Raw genomic sequence first — 20,162 nt, 5'->3', positions numbered from 1 at the left:
TCCAAAGAGAAACAAATTAAACTTGACAATCTTGACAGAAAAATTAAAAGGAAACCACAATGTACATTATGTATGAAAATGGAGCTCTAACTACATATACGAAACAGTAAATTAATTTTATAGAGCAGGTAAAACTTTATGCCACTCTGACATTCCAGTAAAAATGATTTCCAGATGTATGTCATTACGAATATTGGCACAGAAGAAGAGACCTAAAGAACACACTCAATGAAGAAATCAAAATATTGCTAAAGATTTGTCTCTCCCAATTCCCTCCCTAAGAATGGATCAGACTCAGGTATTTTCACCTTTCAAAAAATAATTCCCACATTATGCAAACTCTTCCAAAGTAATACAAGAAAAATAAATTTTCCAAATACATTTTACAAAGCCAACAAAACCTTTGTAAATTCAATCTAGTTCTATACTTTAAAAAATCACAAACAAATGGCTTTTATACCAGGTATACAAAGAAATTTCAATTATTTAAAAACTTGTCAAAAAATTTACAAAAAGAATGATATGACCCATAAAATTACACCAAGAGTTCTTTTAAAACTTGCTATAATTTAGCAATCATCTTAATAAAAACTCTTTAAGTATAACTGCTATAACGCATACTATGTGCCAAGCACCATTTTAAGGGCCTTATACCTATGAATTAATATCCTAACAATTCAGTGAAGTAGTTCCATGTTATAGATGGAAGAACTGAGACACAAGGAAGCCAAGTGACATTCCTAGGATCACACACCTAAGAAAGTGGTGGAGTCAGGATTGAACCTAGAGTTCTAGGCACAAAATCTGTGTCCTTAACTATGATGCTATCTATATTGCTTCTTCTAAAAATAGGAATAGAAGGTAAGTTCCTACATACAATAGAATATGCATCAGAAATCAATAACGAAGTAACAATAGTGAGACTTCGAGTACATGTAGAAGATATCAATGAGGTATTTGTATGTGATATGAGATGCCACTTCCACCTTTAGATGCTTCTGGTCTGGTTAGGGAGAGGGACAGGGAGACTGTACCCAATTTAAGTAAGATTCAACTAGAAAATTGTTTTAAAAAATTATTTATTAACAATGTATGAAAATTATTATCTATATGCTAAAAGAAATAATTACCATACCTAACCTCAAAGAACTTACAATAAATTTGTATGTATACATATATGCACTGAGAATAATTTACAAGGCAATTTATCAACAGCTGCACATTGTAGCACCAGCTAATTCAAAGTACTGAGGTCAAATGAATAAAAAATTTAAGAGGAATGAAGAAATATTTGAAGACAGTCTTCCAGAGATGAGATGGATCTAATAGGTTCTGAGGGACACAGATTAGCAAACGGGAAGAAGAAAAGGTTTTCTGGGTAGGGTACACAAGTGATTAGAGTCTAGATTGGAGTAGAAGTTTAAAAAGTAGGTAAGAAGGGCCATGACCAAGAGAAAGGAAAGAATAAATCAGTCTTAGAGAATGACTTTATGTAAATGGTGAAAGAGGTAGAATACAATAAGGAAGATCTGTCCTTGAGAAGCACAGTCGGCTTATGGGATGCATAAGGAAGAAATGAGATACATTTTGAAACAATAGAGAAAGAGAGAGAGAGAGAGAGAGAGAGAGAGAGAGAGAGACAGAGAGAGAGAGAGAGAGAAAAGGAAGGAAAGAAAGAAGCAGGAAACCTGCATGTACTTGACATGTATAGTGCTTACTCCCCAATACTGGGGAAGGATTGCAGTGTTACTCCCACTCTCCCATCATCATGACCCAGTAGACAGCAGCTAAGGAATGACCCACTACAATTAGTGGTTCCAAAAGCACAGGCTGAGCACCCTTCTTATAAAGAAATTTAAATCAAAGTTCCTTGCTCTGTCTTGGAAAATCTGACTTACGAAACTGACCGAGCCAGAGCTGAGTGCTTCTCTCCAGTGTGAGTTCGCTGGTGGTGATTAAAAGTGGAACGCTGACTGAAGGCTTTCCCACACTCGATACATTCATAGGGTTTCTCACCAGTGTGAACTCTCTGGTGCACGATGAGTTGTGAGCTGTCACTAAAGGCTTTTCCACAATCGTTACATTTATAGGGTTTCTCCCCAGTATGGGTTCTCTGATGCACCATGAGACTAGAGCTGTAACTAAAGACCTTCCCACACTCATTACATTCATAAGGTTTCTCACCAGTGTGAATTCTCTGGTGTATAATGAGGTGTGAGTTCTGATTGAAGGATTTTCCGCATTCGTTGCATTTATAGGGCTTTTCACCTGTGTGAAGTCTCTGATGTCGAATAAGACATTTACTCAGGCTGAATGCCTTACCACACTCATTACATTCAAAAGGTTTTTCTCCAGTATGAATTCGCTCATGGTCAACAAGCTGAGAGTTCTGATTGAAGGCTTTCCCACACTCCCTACATTTGTATGGTTTTTCCCCAGTATGGAGGCTTTGATGCCGAATAAGACATTTACTCCGACTGAAGGCCTTGCCACATTCAATACATTCATAAGGCTTCTCCCCAGTGTGGATTCTCTGATGGTCAATAAGATTTCTATTAGAACAGAAAGCTTTCCCACACTCATTACACTTGTAGGGCTTTTCACCAGTGTGAAGTATCTGATGTCGGACAAGGCTTTTACTCCGAATGAAGGTCTCCCCACACTCATTGCATTCATAAGGTTTCTCCCCAGTGTGAGTTCTTTGGTGGTCAATGAGTTGGGAACTCTGAGTGAAGGCTTTTCCACATTCATTGCATTTATAGGGTTTCTCCCCATTATGAAGTCTCTGGTGTTGAATGAGGTGGGAGCTGTGCCGGTAGGTCTTCCCACACTTGCTGCATTCATAGGGCTTTTCCCCCGTGTGGATTCTGAGATGAACTATGAGCTGAGAGGTCTGCCTGAAGGTCTTACCACACTCATTACACTCATAGGGTTTCTCTCCAGTGTGGATTCTCTGATGGCCAATGAGGTGTGAGCTCCGATTAAAAGCTTTGCCACACTCATCACACTGATAGAATTTCTGTGCCTTCAGAACTCCTTGATGCTCTGCAGGACTGGCGGATAGATTTGGAAGTTCCCCAAGTTCCTTATAATCACATCCACCTTTCGTGGACTTGTTTTTATCCTCATGTGTTATTTCCAAGAAATCACTTTTCAGTCTGTTCCCTTCCTCACCTGAAGGTTGCACTTCTGGCTTCTCTAAAGCATCATCACAGTCATCTCCAGCCTCTGGTCCCGCAGGAACCACCTCACAGAGGTCTCCTGATGTCCCATCAGATGATTCTGATCCTTTAGAAATTTCCTGCTTTGGAGGCAACTCTGAATTCTCCATCCTAGTGTCCCCTGCGGCCAAGAGAAAGAAGAAAACAGCTTTTACTCATTTTTTGTCCCATTGAGGAATCCTGATTGTCAGGAGTCTATGTGCCTGAAAAAACCTTCAAATTATTGGTGAGGAATAAGGTACCCATTGAGAATCGGAGAGAGAATGAGAAATAGCTCAAATTTTTCTTCATGGACAGAAAGACAAAGAGGGGTAAGATAGTCAGTGGAGGAGGATGGACAAAGAGCCATCAGGACAGACAGATGCTGAGTTAGCACTGCCAAGTGAGCAGGGTAATCAAGTAAGCAAGAGACCAGATGTAAAGCATGTCTGATCTTCCAGAAGTTACTGAGATGCCATGTCTCCTTAGTAAATGATAAACTCTAAGATCTTTTCCAACCATGACATTTTATGGTTCCATGATTCTCAGCAACAATGTTGTGGAGAGTGACGGCAAATACCTCAAAGGAAATATGAGAAACAGGATGGGAAAACACAAGTTGAAGGGAGATTCTGATTATGAGGGTATGGTTAGAAAAAAAGTACAAAAAAGCAGTGATTCTGTTATGATAGGACAATGAGAACATTTAGAGAAATGATGGGTTGAGAAATGCTGGAGAAAAGTACTGACAGGGAGAGCAGAATTCTAAAGGTGGGGCTCTCCTAGACCCTGCAACACGGGACTGGTAGTAACCGGTACTATATTTCTATAAAAATTAAGAAGGGCATCAATCATTGGAAATATAAATCAAAATATGACTTTGGTACCTTGATAATCTAAAATCATAAGAAAACCGAAGAGTTGAATATGTGCTTTTGAATTCTAGAATTTTGAATTCAAAAGCTGGGAGAAGGTAGAACAATCAAGCTTATAGTTAAACACATAAAATGTGGTTCCTTTTAATCACATCTAAACCAAAGCTACAAATGCTACTTTAGAATATCAAAGTTGTAGATTTCTGAATCCCTGATTCTTAAGTCCACCCTCTCCAGGTTGGCTACTGTCCTGGACTTGTGCATCAGAGAATCTGCCCCAGAAACGTCCCTTTCCAGGATACTGTCAGGCCCCAGCTTTTGCTCAGAGGGAAGCTGAGGCAAACTATGCTTTGTGCCAAGTAACGCAGCTCATCCCAATGTGGACCACAGGTGACTGGACCAGGGCCAGGCACTACGCCCACGTTTAGCTTTTCTGTAGATTAGTCATCGGCCTCTGCTGTGGCCCAAGCCCAAGTTCTGCCCAGAGATGATATTTAAAGGCTGAAGCACCCTTGCAGCCCCTCTCTGAGTACACTCTGAACTGGAAGTAGGGCAAAACGAAGGAAATTACCCTACAGTCAGAGCTCGAGCAGAAATAACGCATGGAGAGAAGCCAAACCATCAGCAAGCAGAAGGTGTGAGTGAACAGAAAGTCCAATTAAGAAGGAGTTATGAGGGAAATGAAAGATTCAGAGTGAAGAGAACGGGCAGCAGTGGGAGGAGAAAACAGATATGCAGAGAGCAGCTGTGTTACATTCCCAGTAAAACAGGGCGGAAAAATTCATTTACTTTTGTTGCCAAGGCTCCCGGGCCCCGCGGTTTCAGGGACGCCTTGCTTCTTGAAGTCTGGTGTAGCTGCTCGGTTTATACGGGGTTCCCAGTGCTGTAGCCTTACTGTGAGTCACAGCTCAGCCCTTAAAATACCTTGAGCGGCTTTCTGTTCCTCACAACTACAGACTCTAACTAATAGCCAGCCTAGCTCAATCCATGATGAAGTAGAGAGAAGCCTGATAACTGTTAAAGCTGGGTGATGGGCAAGACAGGTTCGTTATACTGTTCTCTCCCCTTTGTCTACATTCGCAATTTTTCGTGATGAAAAGTTATGAAGAAAAGGAATATAGCAAAGAAACCGTGAAGGAGGCAGAGCTAAGGGACTGGGGCACGGAACCATTACCCCATGAGGCCACGCTGCGGTGCGTTTCTGGCATGACGTTCCGACGCCGGGCTCTCTGACTCAGTGCCGGACCTTTCCACTTCCTCTCGGAGTAGTCCACAGACAGGAACTCGTACGCTGCAGACCCCTGGAATGACAAGCTCCTGTTGCTCAGTGACATTCCCTGCCTGGAAGGGCAGCGTCATCAGAGAGCACAGGGTAAGGGCCCTAACGGGAAAAAGGCTGGGGAGGGAGAGACTGGGATGATACATCTAAAAGGACGAGTCTGGGGCAAGAGAGTCCATGAACTCAGCAGGTGGGACCAGCCCCAGGAAAACACTCAGGCGGGAAAGCCACAGGGACAGTCTCAGAACAGGCCAGAGGCCGGCAGATGCGCTCTAGCTATTCCTGGGCCACGGACTCGGATCTCGGTGAAGACGGAAAGAACCAAGCTCACCTGGGGCCTGACCGCCCGAAGCACCGTTCCCGCCGCTTGGTCTCCTAAGATCCCTGCCTGGCAAAGGGCAGGCACCGGGGAAGCACGTCGAGCTGGGGTAGGAGAGAAAGCTATGAGTGGGACGAGCCCAGCCCTTGGCTCCAGTGAGGTCTGTATCCCAGGGGGTGGATTCACGAGAACCCAGGCAGCTCCACACACACTGGCTCTCGCCCCTCTTGCACACCACACAGGTGTTATCCTAAGCATGCTGTGACTTTTCCATGGAGGACGCAGTAGAAGGTCCCTAGTTAAAGTGAATACTGGCTTCTCCCAGCCCTCATCTCCAACCCCTCTGAAGGAAGCTGTACTTCATTTTCTTTTTAAATTGAAGTATAAGTGACATATAATAATTGTTTAAGGTGTACAACATAACAAATTGTTACTTGTATATACTGCAAAATAATCACCACAAAAAATCTAGTTAACATCCTTTACCACATATAGTTCCAAAAAGATTTTTTTCCGCTTTGGCCGTACATATACTAAGATTGGAAGCTACACTTTGGACCACTTTCTCTCCCTCATGGCTCCGCTAGGATCAGCCTTGCCTGATTTCCCCCTAGGATCGCTGGCCCCTCATTCCCTGGTTTCTTTTCCTTCTCCTGCCCTCTTATTTGGACGCTCCAGGCACTCAGGCCTCGGTGCTTTTTTTCCTGTCAGAGATCACCGATGCTCACTGCTCTGATGTTCTATTCTCTCCTAGCCATCTTTCACAAGCTTCCAGTTGACTATTAGACAATTCATTTAGTGTCCCACAACAACTTAAGTTCAGTGTCAAAAATGCATGTTCTTATCATTTTCCCTTCCTGACTACTCAAGTTGTCAATGATTCCAGATATTAGCCCCAAATCTCTAATTCCCTCTCCTCTTCGTTGCCCCATGGCTTCTTCTTTCACAATGTCTGTCTTATCTATCTCCTTCCATTCCGCAAAACCCGACTCAGGCAATAATGACCCCACATTCATTCTCCTAGACTAGCTTCCTATTGAGGCTCCTGGCTGCTGGTCTCCCCATTTGATCCATATGGCTCACATGTGCCAGAAAAATTGTCCTAAAATATTGTTTCTAAAACAATATCCCCTGCCCCCAAAATCTTCCTGGCCTCAACTCTAAGGTCCTGTACAAGCAGACCGCAGGATCCCAAATACACTCCTCCTTGACCCCGCCTCAGCAGGGTCCAAGAAACTCCCACTAAGAGTCTTTGCTTATATCCTCTGCACTGGCACCTCCCATTTTCCTCTACCGTTTAAATCACTCCCCGATTTATCACTGTCCACTCCCACTGTACCTCCTCCATGAAGAATCCCTTGCCCACTTCAGCTCACCATTAACAATGTTCACACTGCTCATTGATGATGGTATCAAATCCTTGGCCACACCTATCATTCTTGTGTATCTTATAAGGTTGCCTCTTCACGCACTGTGACTGACTCTCCGCCAACTAGATAACAAGCTCTTTGAAAGCAGTGATGGTGTACTATACCTCTAGGGTCCCCAATAGTGCCTCTCTCATGACATATGCTTGGCAAAAACTTGCTAAATACATAAATATTTGAAGAATAAGAAAAAAGGAACACACAAAGTCACTCAGGAGGGAAGACCGAGGGTGGGGCAATGACGGCTTCCAAGAGGAGGGAAGTGGGGAGATGAAGGAGACTCCAGAGAGAAGAGAGGCGTGACTTCAGGCCAGAGCTGGAGGGGTAAGTACCGGAGTGCCTATTGGGGAGGTGGTGGGCCCCTGGGTCATGAGAAGGTTCCAGGTGGGCTCCTGGGGCCAAACCCTCACTGAGGGGTGAGGCAGGAGGACATTCCTCTGTTGTACCCAGGGGTGTCACTTCTTCCAAATGCATTTCCTCTTCCTGTCCTGGAGCTGAAACCTAGAGACAAGGAAATACAATTGGGTTCAAAAGAGCATCCTCCAAGATACAGAAACCTAAACCTCTAAGAAGCACCCCCAGAAAGCAAGCCATGGAAAAGAAGAGCCAGAGTATCCTTCCAGCCCCACCAGTACAGCCTGCTAGGGGAAAATCTGTCAAAGCAGGAACTATAGCTTGCACTCCTACCAGCCATCTTTCTGTTGACCTTCCTGTTAGGAGATTGAAGACCAGATTACATAACTACTTCCATTGTGTGTTGGTTCTTCAAACACAAATTTGCTTTAAGAACCATCTAGAAATAGGAACCAGGAGAGCAATTTAGTACACTCCCTAGGGCCTTACCCTATAGAAGAGGTCAACCAGAAGTACCACGAAAATAAATAATAATCAGTGTATCCACCTGAATGTGCACAAATAATGCCACTGAGGCTGATAGCTCGAACAACATCCCAAAGAGTGGCTGACAAATCTCAAAAGAGCTTTTCCAATTTATCTCAGCAAAAGTGTCTTCTCTTCAGAGAAGCCATCCCTGACCACACTGACAAAGCAAGGATAGTCACTCTTTCAAACTACCTGATTATATTTTCTATAGCAAGTATTAATCTGTATATTATCTTATTTATACTATTGTCTATTTCTCCCCTAATGAAATATAATCTTTTTGAGCATAGGAACTTTATCTTGATCACTAGCTCCTAGAACAATGCTTGGCCTAACACTGGTAATCAATTAATATTTGCTGACCAACTTCCTCTCAATATTCTGCAAGGAGTTTTTAGGGTTATCTGCAAATTCAGCTTTCAATATTTACTACCTCTCCCCAATAATTTATATAAAAAAGTCAAATAAGATCAGATAACACCAATCTCTAGAGAATAGACCTCAGAGAATAGACCTTTTATTTCTAACTGTTGTTTGTTGTAATCAAACCAGCTCCTCACAATCTCATGGTTACTATTTTCACCAGCATTTGGAGCAGAAAACCTAAAACATCTAAATAAATCATGTTTCTAAGCTTGCTCGCTCTGGAATGTACATGGTATGGCATAAGGTAAAAACTGCTCCTTCAATAAGCCATATCTAACTGGGTTACATCTGCTGAGATGGGAGGGGACTCACTCCTTTAGCATATATCCAGCATAGTGGTAGGACCAGGAGGCTCCCTAGGGTCTATGGTTCCTAGGCTCTCCACTAGACGGTTCTTACAAATTGGAGTTACAGCTCTTAAATACAGCAGCTGTGGGTACTGGCAAAAGACAGAACTTAAATGCACTGTGAGAACACAACCTTGCAATTCACCAACAATTAAATCTCAGAACAGTTCTTATTCATTATCTAGGACTCACAGGTTTCCTGTCCTCACAGGCATGAAATCTCCATTCTAATTTTCATTCTACGATGGCATTCCACAATAAGACACTAAAAGAAAGCTAGGGGCTTAGAACCTAGGAAACCGAAAAGTCCTGTTTCCCACACCTAGTGGTACCCAGCAATAACCATACTTTGGTTAAATCTTATGGACGAAGGGAATGCTTACTAGCTCTGTCATCTTAGATGAGTCAATTAATCTCAGTGTGCTCACATCACTTGTCAAATGGAGATAATGATTACTATTTGTGTATTCTGTAAGCCCACTAGGAGCTGACATGAGATATAGGACAAAAGCATTCTGTAAGTTGCATGATTCTGCAGCCCAGCAGGTATTACCCTACAGCCCTCCCCAGCCCCAAAGTGCACACATGCACATGCTCACTCCTGTTAAGTAGACTGACTCTGATCTGCCCTGATATTCCTTAATCTCTCTCTGGAAAAATGCCATGAAAAAGCTTGTTTATTCATTTAGCCATAAATTCATTTTATGAGCCCATGCTAGGAAAGTCATGTTCTCACATCTTTATGTCAGAAAACTGAGCTGATAATAGTGGCAGAGTAAGAAATTGAGATCCCACACCTAGGCTGGAGCTATGAGTGTCCAGTTGCCCTGTCAATTGTTAGTTACTCTCTTGGGTTTGTGACTCAGTCACTTTTTTCTGAGGCTCCCTGGATAAAATGGAGAAGGAGTTCTCTTCTGCTTAAGCAAAAGAGAATAGGAAAATTTTTCTTCCACCCTCCTCACTAAATAGCACTCTAAACACTTCCTCAGCCACTTGTCTTTGCCCATGGTTAGGCCTAGTTGCTTGCTAGACCTTGGTGATGGCTGATTTATTGCTGTGTTTACTTGTTTACACAAAGAAATAATAGTTGATAATGGATTTGGTAAGTCCAAATGGGCATTGGTAGTACTCCTGGAAAAAGGTCTAGCTCTAGACCTATCAACTGGAACTGGTTCCCTAAATATGTAATCATTTTTTAAAAACCATTGAATAAAGTTATGTGATGGGTACTCAGGAGATTTCATATGCTGGTTTTCCCTGGTAAAGTGCAAAGGAGTAAACGTAGAGGGGACCCTAATCCATCCTGCTCAGCTGCAACAGAGCAATTTGAGACTCATCCAGAGGAACTGACTTATCTGTGGTGTGATGGTCTTCTGACCTGCCAATTTAGCACTAATCTAGATGTTGCTGTGAAGGTATTTTGTACTTGTGATTAAAAATCATAATCAGTTTACTTTCAGTAAAGGAGATTATCCAAGGTAACCTGGACGGGCCTAATTCAATCAGTTTCAAGGCCTAAAAATCTGGGCTGACTGTTCCATGAAGAAATTCTGCCTGTGGACAGCAGCTTCAGGCAGCCCTTCCTGATGGCCTGCCTGACAGGTTTCAGACTTGCCTTGCCATCGCAAGCCATTTTCTAGCAATATAAATATTTATACACTTATACATGTAACTTTCTAATGGTTTTTTCCTCTGTGGTTGAACCCTGACTGATACACATGGTAACCGAACTAGTTAGCTTTGTGGTCCTGGAAGCCAGATTTCCCACTGTTATCGCCCTCCAAAGTTTCCTCTAATTTGAGTTACCTTGGCTTTAAATTTGAGAGAATCCACGGAAGTAGAAAAAATTGAATTTAGAATAAAAGAGGCAAAAAACAAACAAACAAACAAAAAAACAAACCCAGTTGGGTTCAGAAAGCTAGAAAAGGAGCAAATTATAAGGCCTAGAAATGTCACCTCTCATAAGGAACCTAAAAGACAAGAAGAGAGAGAATTGACTGAGCAGTCTGAGGAAGTGAGTAATGAGAACTTCTCAAATGAGGGCCCATGTTATCCACATACCCAAAGGTTTACTTCCCCTCACCATGCTCCCCCATTCTAAACATTGTGTAGATCCTCTACCTGCCAGGAGATGCTATGTGGATCTCCAGGCTGAAGTTGGGCTCATGAAACACTATTTCACAAAACACTATTTCATAAAGTGATTCATGTAGCTAGGCTGCAAATTGTATTTGTTTATGGCTTGGAGCACAAAACTATTTCCCCTCCATCCAGGGAACTAAATGGCTCAGGAATCCTAAGGGCAAACCAGCCTAGAGCCAAAGGAACAGAGAATGGCTATCCCCAGGCTAACCTAAGCCCTAGAGTATGGTTCTAGATGCCATTATAGACTCAGTGCTTACCTCTCCTGGTCCACTGAGGTGTCTCTGGAAATCCTCCACGACAGCTACAGCTTCCTCACCACTTTCAGGGTGATGCAGCTGCACCCAGGTCCGAAGCTCCCCAGGCAGGATGCTCAGGAACTGCTCCAACACCAGCAGCTCCAGGATCTGCTCCTTGGTGTGCACCTCTGGCATCAGCCACCAGCGACAGAGCTCCCGGAGCCGGCTCAGTGCCTCTTGCGGCCCAGACATTTCATGGTAACACAACTGCCGGAAGTGCAACCGGAAAATTTCACAGACAGGAGTATGGCTCTTTTGAAGACTGCAGCCCTGCACCCAGGTCTGGCTCCCTGGCTCCTGCTTCATGGTCAGGCGCCCCTCCTGCTTCTGAAGAACAGCAGTCCTAGGGATGAGGCCTAAACTTCCCCTGCCTTGGGTGGCCATTGTGATCCCAAAGAGAAGCTTGTTCCAGCAGTAGTTTGTCTGATTAAAAGCAGTTTGTCTGATGATGGTCTGTAATTCAGGTATCAGGAGCTGTTTTTCAGGAGTCGAGGCTGTGTCACCTACGGAAACATCGAGAGAGAAATCAGAGGCCCAGAGTATTCGGTCCCAGGCTGATGACAGACCCTCCACAGTTAAAAAGCAAAGCTCCAGAAAAAAAGGGCACAACCAGGCCAGTCTCTTTAAGCGTCTCTCCACATGACTTCCTTCCTGAAACTTTCAGTGCCTACATAACCGACAGATTAAAACCTAAATATCTATGCCTTGCATTCACAGTCCTTCACAATCTGGCCTTAGGTCTCTGTTCTAGCCACACCCCCTACCACTGTCCCCAGGTACCCAGGTTAGAAAGACAGCACTGATCTCCAAATGTGGGATATGCATAATCCAAAGGGTGCATAAGAAAATAGTGTTGTTATTTAATTCCTATTTAGTGTATGTTTTATAATGTGCATTAAATTTATAAAAACACTAGATATCTTTAATTTACAAATAAACTTATGTTGTTAGAAGTGCATGCTCAACACCCTCCTACTCCTCTCTATTAAGATAGAGATGCACAATAAAGAAAGTTTGGGACCAAAGCTCTAGAGACACAGCTAGTATACTCTTCCTTGTTTGGAGATTTCTTCTTCCTTTCAACTTCTCCTATTCATCTATCAAAACCCAGACGAATGCCATTTTCTCTTGAATTTCTTGACTGTCCCATAACCTCTTTTTCTGTACCTCTCATTATAATACTGTATTTTAACTCGTTTATACACAACTCAACACTCACACCCTCCAAACTGCTGGATGGACACCAAGAAAAGGAACTCGATGGAATCAAAATGCCAGACCTTTTTCTACTCAACCCACCTTCCCTAGAAAGCCTTCCTGATCTCTCCAGGTTTAAGTGGGGTTATTGCCTCAGTGAGCCCACAGTATCTTTCATTCAAAACCTTTGATAGAGCACTTCTCACATTGTGTTTGTGGCTTACATGGTTGTCTCTCCACTTTGTGGGAGGACTCAAAGGGCAGGACTGGTTTCCAGTCATCTTTGTACATATGTGCGTACAGCCCACACAGCAACACGTTATCTGATAAACGAATGAATGTGCTTCATTTAGCCATTACTGACGCGGGGGGAAAACTTCTGTTCAGTTTATACATGGTAAGAAAAATTTTTATTTTCAATAAAAATATATATTGAAAATTAGCACCTTAGTGGTAACTAGGGCATTTGTGCTATGCTTCCAATTCACCATGCATCTTGGTATCCTGGGTAAACTACTTCTCTTTAGGCCTCAATTTCTTTAAAAAGGCAAAGATGCACTTAAAAATAATATTAACTCTGCTCTGAGATGCCACACAATGCAGAAAGTTCAGGCCATTTTCCTATTTCCTTTACTGTTTCGAATACTCAGCAGCTCCTCTCCTCTGGATTTTGTGGGTTTCCAAGTCACACTCCACGTTTGAAATTCCGACGGCGTCTGACCCACGTCTGACGCTTCTCATTCTGTCCTAGTACAAAGCTGGGACAACATCTATCTGCATTTCGCGTTCAACCAGGCTTCTGCGGCGCCGCTCACCTGGCCACGTCTTCCCTGTTCATCGCTGTACCCACAGGTGCGCGGCTCCGTGCCAGCCACGGCTGGTCAGGAGAATGGGACAAAGAGAAGGTTCTGCATCTGGCGGCTTCTGAGCGTCAGAGGGACAACGCCGCCGGCCGCAGGGGCGAAACGTGGGCCCAGGCAGCGTCGCTGACTTGGGCTGTGGACGTCCGCGGCTCCAGCCCAACGAGCCCGGCCCCACGACCCCAGCCCCGGCAGCGCCTCCCTCTCCGCCACCAGCCCGCTCACTGGGGCACCTCAGGGAGGACTCCCCGGCCCGGGACACCACAGCGGCCGGCAGAAGCGAAAACAATGGCCGAGCCGGAAGTAAAAAGGCCCTACTTCCGGCCCTTCCAGGATCCGGAAGTCTCTGCCTTGAAGGTGGGCGCGTGCGCCCCCTTACCCGGGAATGAAGGCGGCACCCCGGGCCCGGGACAAGTCGCTTTCTTCTCGATTCTCCACCGCGACCGGAGCTGGGGCGGGGCCTCTCAGGCTGCAGATATACAGCTGTCAGACCATTCAAGGTTTGGGCATCCAGACGCACCCCAATAATGCCCTTTCCCCTCTGGGTGGCCACGGGTAAGATACCCAACCTCTGAGGCTATTTTTTTCATCTGAAAAAATTTGGAATATAGTGTGTGCCTCACGGGACTATGAGCGCTGAAAGGGGTCACATACAGATACTACATAACAAAAGGCCTGGCATATCCTGAACCTTTAGTCAATTATTATACGGTATGTGATGCCCAGGGCATTTTCACCCAATCTGAGTCTCAATGAAGAGAGCAGTAGGTATCTCCATCTTACCAATGAAGAAACCAGCCCAAAGACTGTGATATTTTTGCCCACAGATGTGGTTAATCTTCCCTAAATGAACACCGCCACTCTGGTGTCCAAGGAGAAGCCCTAAGGGAGGGTGAAGGAGCCGATAAAAAGTGGGAAGGTGTGGGGACAACAAAATCTAGATGCATAATCTAATATCTGGGAGGCAGGTGTTACCCAGGTGAACTTCATCTTGAAGAGTGATTTACACACAGAAGCAGGAACAGGACCCTGCTGCTAACATGACTGAGCAGACCCTGAAGGCACAACTTCTGGGTGTAATGGCCATGGCTGAAGGGTAAAGAAGATGAACCACTTTCCAATGGAGTTAACTATGAACCACTTTCCAATAGAGTTAACTATGCATTGTATTTATTTCACTGTAGCCCAGCAGATAGGCCCTTATAGGGTCCAAAGTAACAGTTTCCTGGGCTCCAGAGATTAGCAATATCCTAAGAGTGTTCTGGGCCTACATCTGGAACTGACATGTGTCCTTCATGTCTCTGCACAAGCCAGCACAGAAACAAAGGCGTCAGAAGACTTGCTGCAGAGTTTCCACAGGCTTAAGGGAGATCTCTTAGACAAGTCTTTGCCCACTGAACCTAACGAGTGACCTTCTGATATCAAGGTCATCCTCTATATTTGGAAATCTCACAGGGGGGCAGTCCTAGCCTCTGCCTGATATTGTCATTGGATGTGGCCTGTTGCTTCATTGAGGCCTCAGAGACTCAGGGTTCTTGAGCAGAAAACAAGTGCTGTCAGCTCTGGTTTTCGGGTTTCCTTGACTATGTGTTGTCCCACAGTTCTGGCTGCCTAGTATGTAGGAGACACAAGGATCTGGAAAACAAGATTGAGTTTTTTTGTTCTTTAGAGTTATTTCACGCTCAAGTGGTTGGCTTCATTGTCTGTAAGGGCCAGATTCATCCCTCTGTGGCCAGCACTGTGGTCTGATCTATGATGACTAGGTTGGGTCCTAGCGGGGAAGACATGCTCCAGGATGCCTTCCACATAGCACCTTGGGACACCTGCATTTGGGCCAAAGACAATTCCAGAAGGCCTGAGGGAACACTATCCTGACCTCGCCAGGAAACCATGACACTGGCTTTAGTATGAGAGCTAACAGAACAGGCAACCCAAATGCTACATGCCTAAAGCAGAACTCACCATCTGCCCCCAACTCTGAAGCTCCACCCATGTTCCCAGCACTGTAAAAGGCACTATCATTCACCCAGAGGCTCGAATTAGAACTCTGGATGTCGTACTATGGGCTGAGTGACCATGGGCAAGTTCCTTAGTGTCTCTGTGCTGCGGCTTCCTCATCTGTAAAATAAGAATAATAATATTACCTAAATCGTAGAGTCGATATGAGAATTGGGTGAGATTATACCCACAAAGCACTTCGAATGGTGCCTGGCCCATTGTAGGCATTATAGATGTTTTCTAGTATTATGTTTTCTCCCACTTCTTCATCCCCTGTATCCAGATTATTGCCAGGGTCTGCCAAGCTTTTGTCCCATTTGTATGTAGCAACGACAACAACAGAAAATACACAACTTACTATGCTGCTCTGTGTCACCGTTGTTCCCTACCCTGTGTTAAGTCCTACCTGAGGCGAGGGCACCTGTAAAAAGGGTGTTACTAGGGGTCTTTGGATTTAAGGAAACCACAAAGAGAGGAGCATAGTCAGGTCTGGAGATTTTCTACCCCCAAACTTCTCAGATGTTCTGACATCATTTGTGTGCACAGTTCCCTTTTCAGTAGCCAGGACACTTACACACCCTAAAAAAAATAGTAGGGCCCTAGAACCCATCCCCACCCCTATAGTTGTAATATGGGCAGGAACCTCACATTTGTGAAGCAGAATAGGAGTGGATGGGGCCAAGCCCTAGCTAGGAGAGCAGAGACTCTCCTGTCACCTCGAAAACGTCTACCTGTCCTTCAAGACAGCTGAGAAACCCCCTTCTCCAGGAAGTCTTCCATGTACTCCATTTCCCCACCTGAATTAAATGTCGCTTCTTTTGCACTTCTGTGGTGGCCTTCCATGTGCTTGTCACGGCCCTTATTTGTCATAACGTATTAACACTGCTTAGTTGTAAGCCTTCCCCACTGTATGGTAAGCCCGATGTGGGCTGACACCATGTCTTTCTGATTCACAATTGAGTCCTCAGACACAAACTCAAATCTTGGCGGTTTTAGTGCCTGTCTTCTTGGCTGGAAGACAAGACCAGGCCACCTTTGCTTCCCTGGTATCCAACGCCTAGCCTAGCCTAACCTCTAAAAAATGTGTCCTTAATTCTGGCTGCTGCAGAAGGCTTTATAACCAGGGAAGGAAGCTGATCATTCTGAGCAGTAGAAAGTTGTCTGTGATTACCAGCTATACTGTGGAGCTTGGAGGGGAAGAGGCAGAGACATCCCTCCTATCTGCTTATCTGCTTTGCAATCCCAGTGCCTCTGTAAGACAGGATTATTAGTTTTCAGGTGATGATTCTGAGACTTGATAAACGTCCTGCTAGCTGGGTAACATTTTATGGCTGAAAAGGGCAAGGAAGGCTTTGGATTCAGGTCTATAGAATTTCCCTTCTCTTCTTCCTACTGCAAGGTGCTGTGTGTCTCTGACCCTAATTCATTCCCATTCTTTAACTCCTCTCAGATTTCTCCCTGCTCTTGGTGTGCCAGGCCCTGTTACGAGTGCGAGGAGGGTCAGCAATGGTCACAAAGCGTGGCCTCGCGGTAGACCCGAAGAGCGGAAAGATTTTCTTCGTCTTCTGGCCTCAGGGAACGCCGCCATGAGTCCCAGCGGGCGCCAATCCCAGGAGGGGAGACCACAGAGATGCGCAGGCCTCCAAGCTTCCTAGACAGAATAGGAAATTGTTCCAAGCGCTCAAGGACCACAGAGGAACTCGCTTCCGGCGCCTCTTTTGTTCGGCACTCGTTAGAGGGGACTGCTTGTGGGGTCGAAGGCTGACTTGCGGTGCTGGTGGGCATGTCACCTTCGGGCGCTAAGGGTGGGAGCTGCGGTCCATGGTGGCCACACCTCCCCCGCCCGTCGTTGGCGCTGATACTGACTCTCGGGACGCGGGTCCTGAGAGCGGCGGGACCTGCCGGGAATCCCGGCGCACCAGCGACGGCGCGGCTGGGCACGCGGGACTCGGCCTCCCCGCTCAGACTCCGTGCTTCCATGTTCTGGCGGTATTTGAGGCCCATCTGCGAATTGGAAGGAGCCTTCTCAGCCCATCCTACCCACAGGTTCCAGCCACCAGGTCGTAAGCAAGGACTCGTGGACTGCAGGAAGGATCCTTAAAGTCGTTCCTCCAGCCACCACTTTCCCATTTTACAGGTGGGGGAAACAGGACCACGGAGGGATAGGAACAGAGGTCTTAGGCCTCCCACTCCAGAGACCTTGTCTCTTTTTCTGTGACAGTGTCTGTGACCTTAATTCTCCTAAAGCACAGTTTGGGGCTTGGAAATAAATTTTACACTATTGGTTGTAATCTTTCAATTTCTGGGTATTGTTAAAGCTCAGATTTGAAATCCAAATTATTCCCGAAGCATCTCAAACGTAGACTGCAATTTCCAGTCTGTGAGTATGACAGACCCTGGCTCTGCCACTTACCAGTTGGGATTTGGGACGTTGGGCATATTACGTCTCCAGTGCATCTTAGTTTATCTGTGAAATGGAAAAAAAAAAAAAAAAAAATCCGTTCCTGCTTGCCCCTGAATCTCCGGATCATTAAGTGAGGTAAGTTGTGAGCTTTGACATGTTTTATTAAGCACCATACAAACCTAACAATGAGTGTGCAAGAAACTTTGGGTTCCAAGAAGGAGACAGGAGTAAGATTGGACCTTGGAAGTGGCAAGGGGCAGGTAGATATCTCTGACTAAAAGGCAGTGTGACCCAACATAAGAACAGTCCAGAGAGTCAAGGGAGAGATTCATCTTGAAAGGCATAAGAGACAGCCTCAAAGGGAACAGCATTGAGTTGGGCCTTGTAGCATTTAGGTATGTTGGGAAGAGGAGAGCCTGCCTGAGAAAGGGAACAGCATGATCAGATGTTGAGGGATGGACATTTGCGGGGAAGGGTCGTCATTTCAGTTCAGGTTTTTCCTATCGTAAACTATAGGAAATTAACAAAAACCAGTGATGCAATCTCTAGTTTAAATCTATAAAATCTGTGTGTCCCTAAGCCACCATAATGTCCCTCAATGATCTTCTTCCACTACATTAGAGAACAGATGATACTTATATTTTTTATTTCTATTGAGCAATGGGAAGAGAGTCAAAAAGAAACTGAACCCTGATAAAATTTCCTTCACATATGAGGCCTCAACATGCCTCCATCTGTCCTTAGAGCTCTTCCATGGCTAAGCCTATATTTTCTAAGAGTATCTAGCACATTACCCTGTGTCCCAATGACACCAGTGTTTCACGCACTAATGTTTCTACAAATTAAGCATACAGAATTCCCTGAGCGGCTGTTTCCAACTTCAGAGTAGGCATTCTGGAAGGCCAAACTAGTTCTCCCCAATTGGAGAAGGAAGATGTCCCCTCCTTCTCTCCTAGTAGTGCCTGGAACAAGGCCGTCCCCAGGGTCTGCTCACCTGAAATGAGTTGGGCCAATTCTCTTGTCATCCTAATTCTCTGTCATTCTGGCTTTTCACCCAGTGTCTTTCCATCCAAACAGTGGCAATTATGAAAATAGAAGTCAGATTCTCATTTAGTCATTCATTCATCTTCTCATTTAGCATGAGAGTACTTACTATGCACTGAGGACAGAGTGGTGAAGGAAAACACAGACCCTGTTCTCATGCCTTTTAGTGGAAGACACAAACAACAAACAATCTCAGCTCTTTAAAATGTCATGAAGAAAATAGATTATGAGATGGGTGATGACAGTGTTGGAGTGTCCTCTAGTATACCCTACAGCTTTCTGTGGCTCCTGGCACATTGCCTGATGCCAGTGGTCATGTACTAAATGATGGATTGGAAAAGACAGGGTACTTCATCCAAGTAAGGCTTAGTGCATGAACCTCTTAGGTTGAGCTTTATTCGTTCCTTCACCACTAAATAAGCTGTTCCGGTCTGACCTCCCCTCCGTAGAAACCTCCAGGTTTCTATAATGGGATTCCAACTAAAAGTTATATGTGATTTTCAGAGTTATAAAAAGAGAAAAGGGCTTATTGTTTTGGAGTCTACAATGATACTTCTTGAGTCCAGAAGAAGTAAAAAGATGGGACCTCGTTGAATTTTGGGAACTAATCTACCACCATCTTTGTGGGATTTTTGAAAAGATGTGGCGGCCAAAGGTCACTCCCTGAAGGCTTCTGATCGCCCACGTGGTTTCCGTGTAGGTGAAATAAAAGGGCAATCTAGAAGCTCTGGGAACGTGGTGAAAGAGGAGTTTTAGTGTCACACCCTCTTTTTTGAATATTTCTCTAGGCCCAGGGTCGTGACAGAAGTTACCAGCCTAGGATGATCATAGTAGTTAAGGAGTGGGTCAGTCCTTCCCATGGCGAAGGCTGAGCCACAGAACCTCTGTGCACAACTGGCAGCGTTTAGGCTATATGTCAATGTCATCAGCTCTGAAATAATTCTAGTAAACAAGGACAGCCAGCAGGGCTTTTCAGCCCACAGCAACCGGCACACACTGGCCTTGGAAGGTGTCAGGAACTTAGCACTGATGGGACTAAGACATCCCCAGAACACTTTCCTCCTGATGGGAAATTCTGATGCATCTTTAGGGGCTCATTTTTCAGCTTCATAACTCCTAACTGGGACAATTTGTAACTGTGCGATCTTGGGCATGGCGCTTTATCCATATGAACCCATTTCCTCTAACTATAAAATAAAGAGAGCTATCTTTAGGTGGCCGTGAGGAATAAAATGGGATAACATCCCTAAGAACCAAACACAAAACAAGATGCACAGCAAGATTCTCAACAAGTGTCGGTTCCCTTCACTTGCCCTTGTACCCGCAGGGAGATGAACACGTCAGCGTCGCCCGGGTATTAGGATGGATGGAGAAACCATGCCACCTTAGCTCAAGAATGAGTTGATAGACTTTGGAGTTAGAGACCAGATCTCCAGCTTCCTGGAGAGAGAAAGCAACATTAT

At 44.8% G+C, this 20,162-nt stretch overlaps 1 protein-coding gene across 1 annotated transcript; it reads right to left on the bottom strand.

Annotated features, from left to right (window-relative positions):
* Nucleotides 1–1,070: 1,070 nt before the first annotated feature.
* LOC112482048 (zinc finger protein with KRAB and SCAN domains 7-like) lies at nt 1,071–13,540 on the bottom strand. The gene is made up of 6 exons (XM_025048941.1): nt 13,209–13,540; nt 11,158–11,699; nt 7,433–7,601; nt 5,686–5,777; nt 5,250–5,376; nt 1,071–3,342 (listed from the first exon to the last, which is right to left on the bottom strand). The coding sequence occupies exons 2-6, from the start codon at nt 11,578–11,580 to the stop codon at nt 1,895–1,897; spliced, it is 2,259 nt and encodes a 752-aa protein (XP_024904709.1). The 5' UTR covers nt 11,581–11,699; nt 13,209–13,540; the 3' UTR covers nt 1,071–1,894.
* Between the last annotated feature and the right edge of the window lie 6,622 nt (nt 13,541–20,162).

Source organism: Pteropus alecto, unplaced genomic scaffold, assembly GCF_000325575.1.
Source record: "Pteropus alecto unplaced genomic scaffold, ASM32557v1 scaffold156, whole genome shotgun sequence".
NCBI lineage: Eukaryota > Metazoa > Chordata > Mammalia > Chiroptera > Pteropodidae > Pteropus > Pteropus alecto.
The sequence above is the reverse complement of the archived record's forward strand: the minus strand, read 5'-3'. Positions and strand labels throughout refer to the sequence as shown.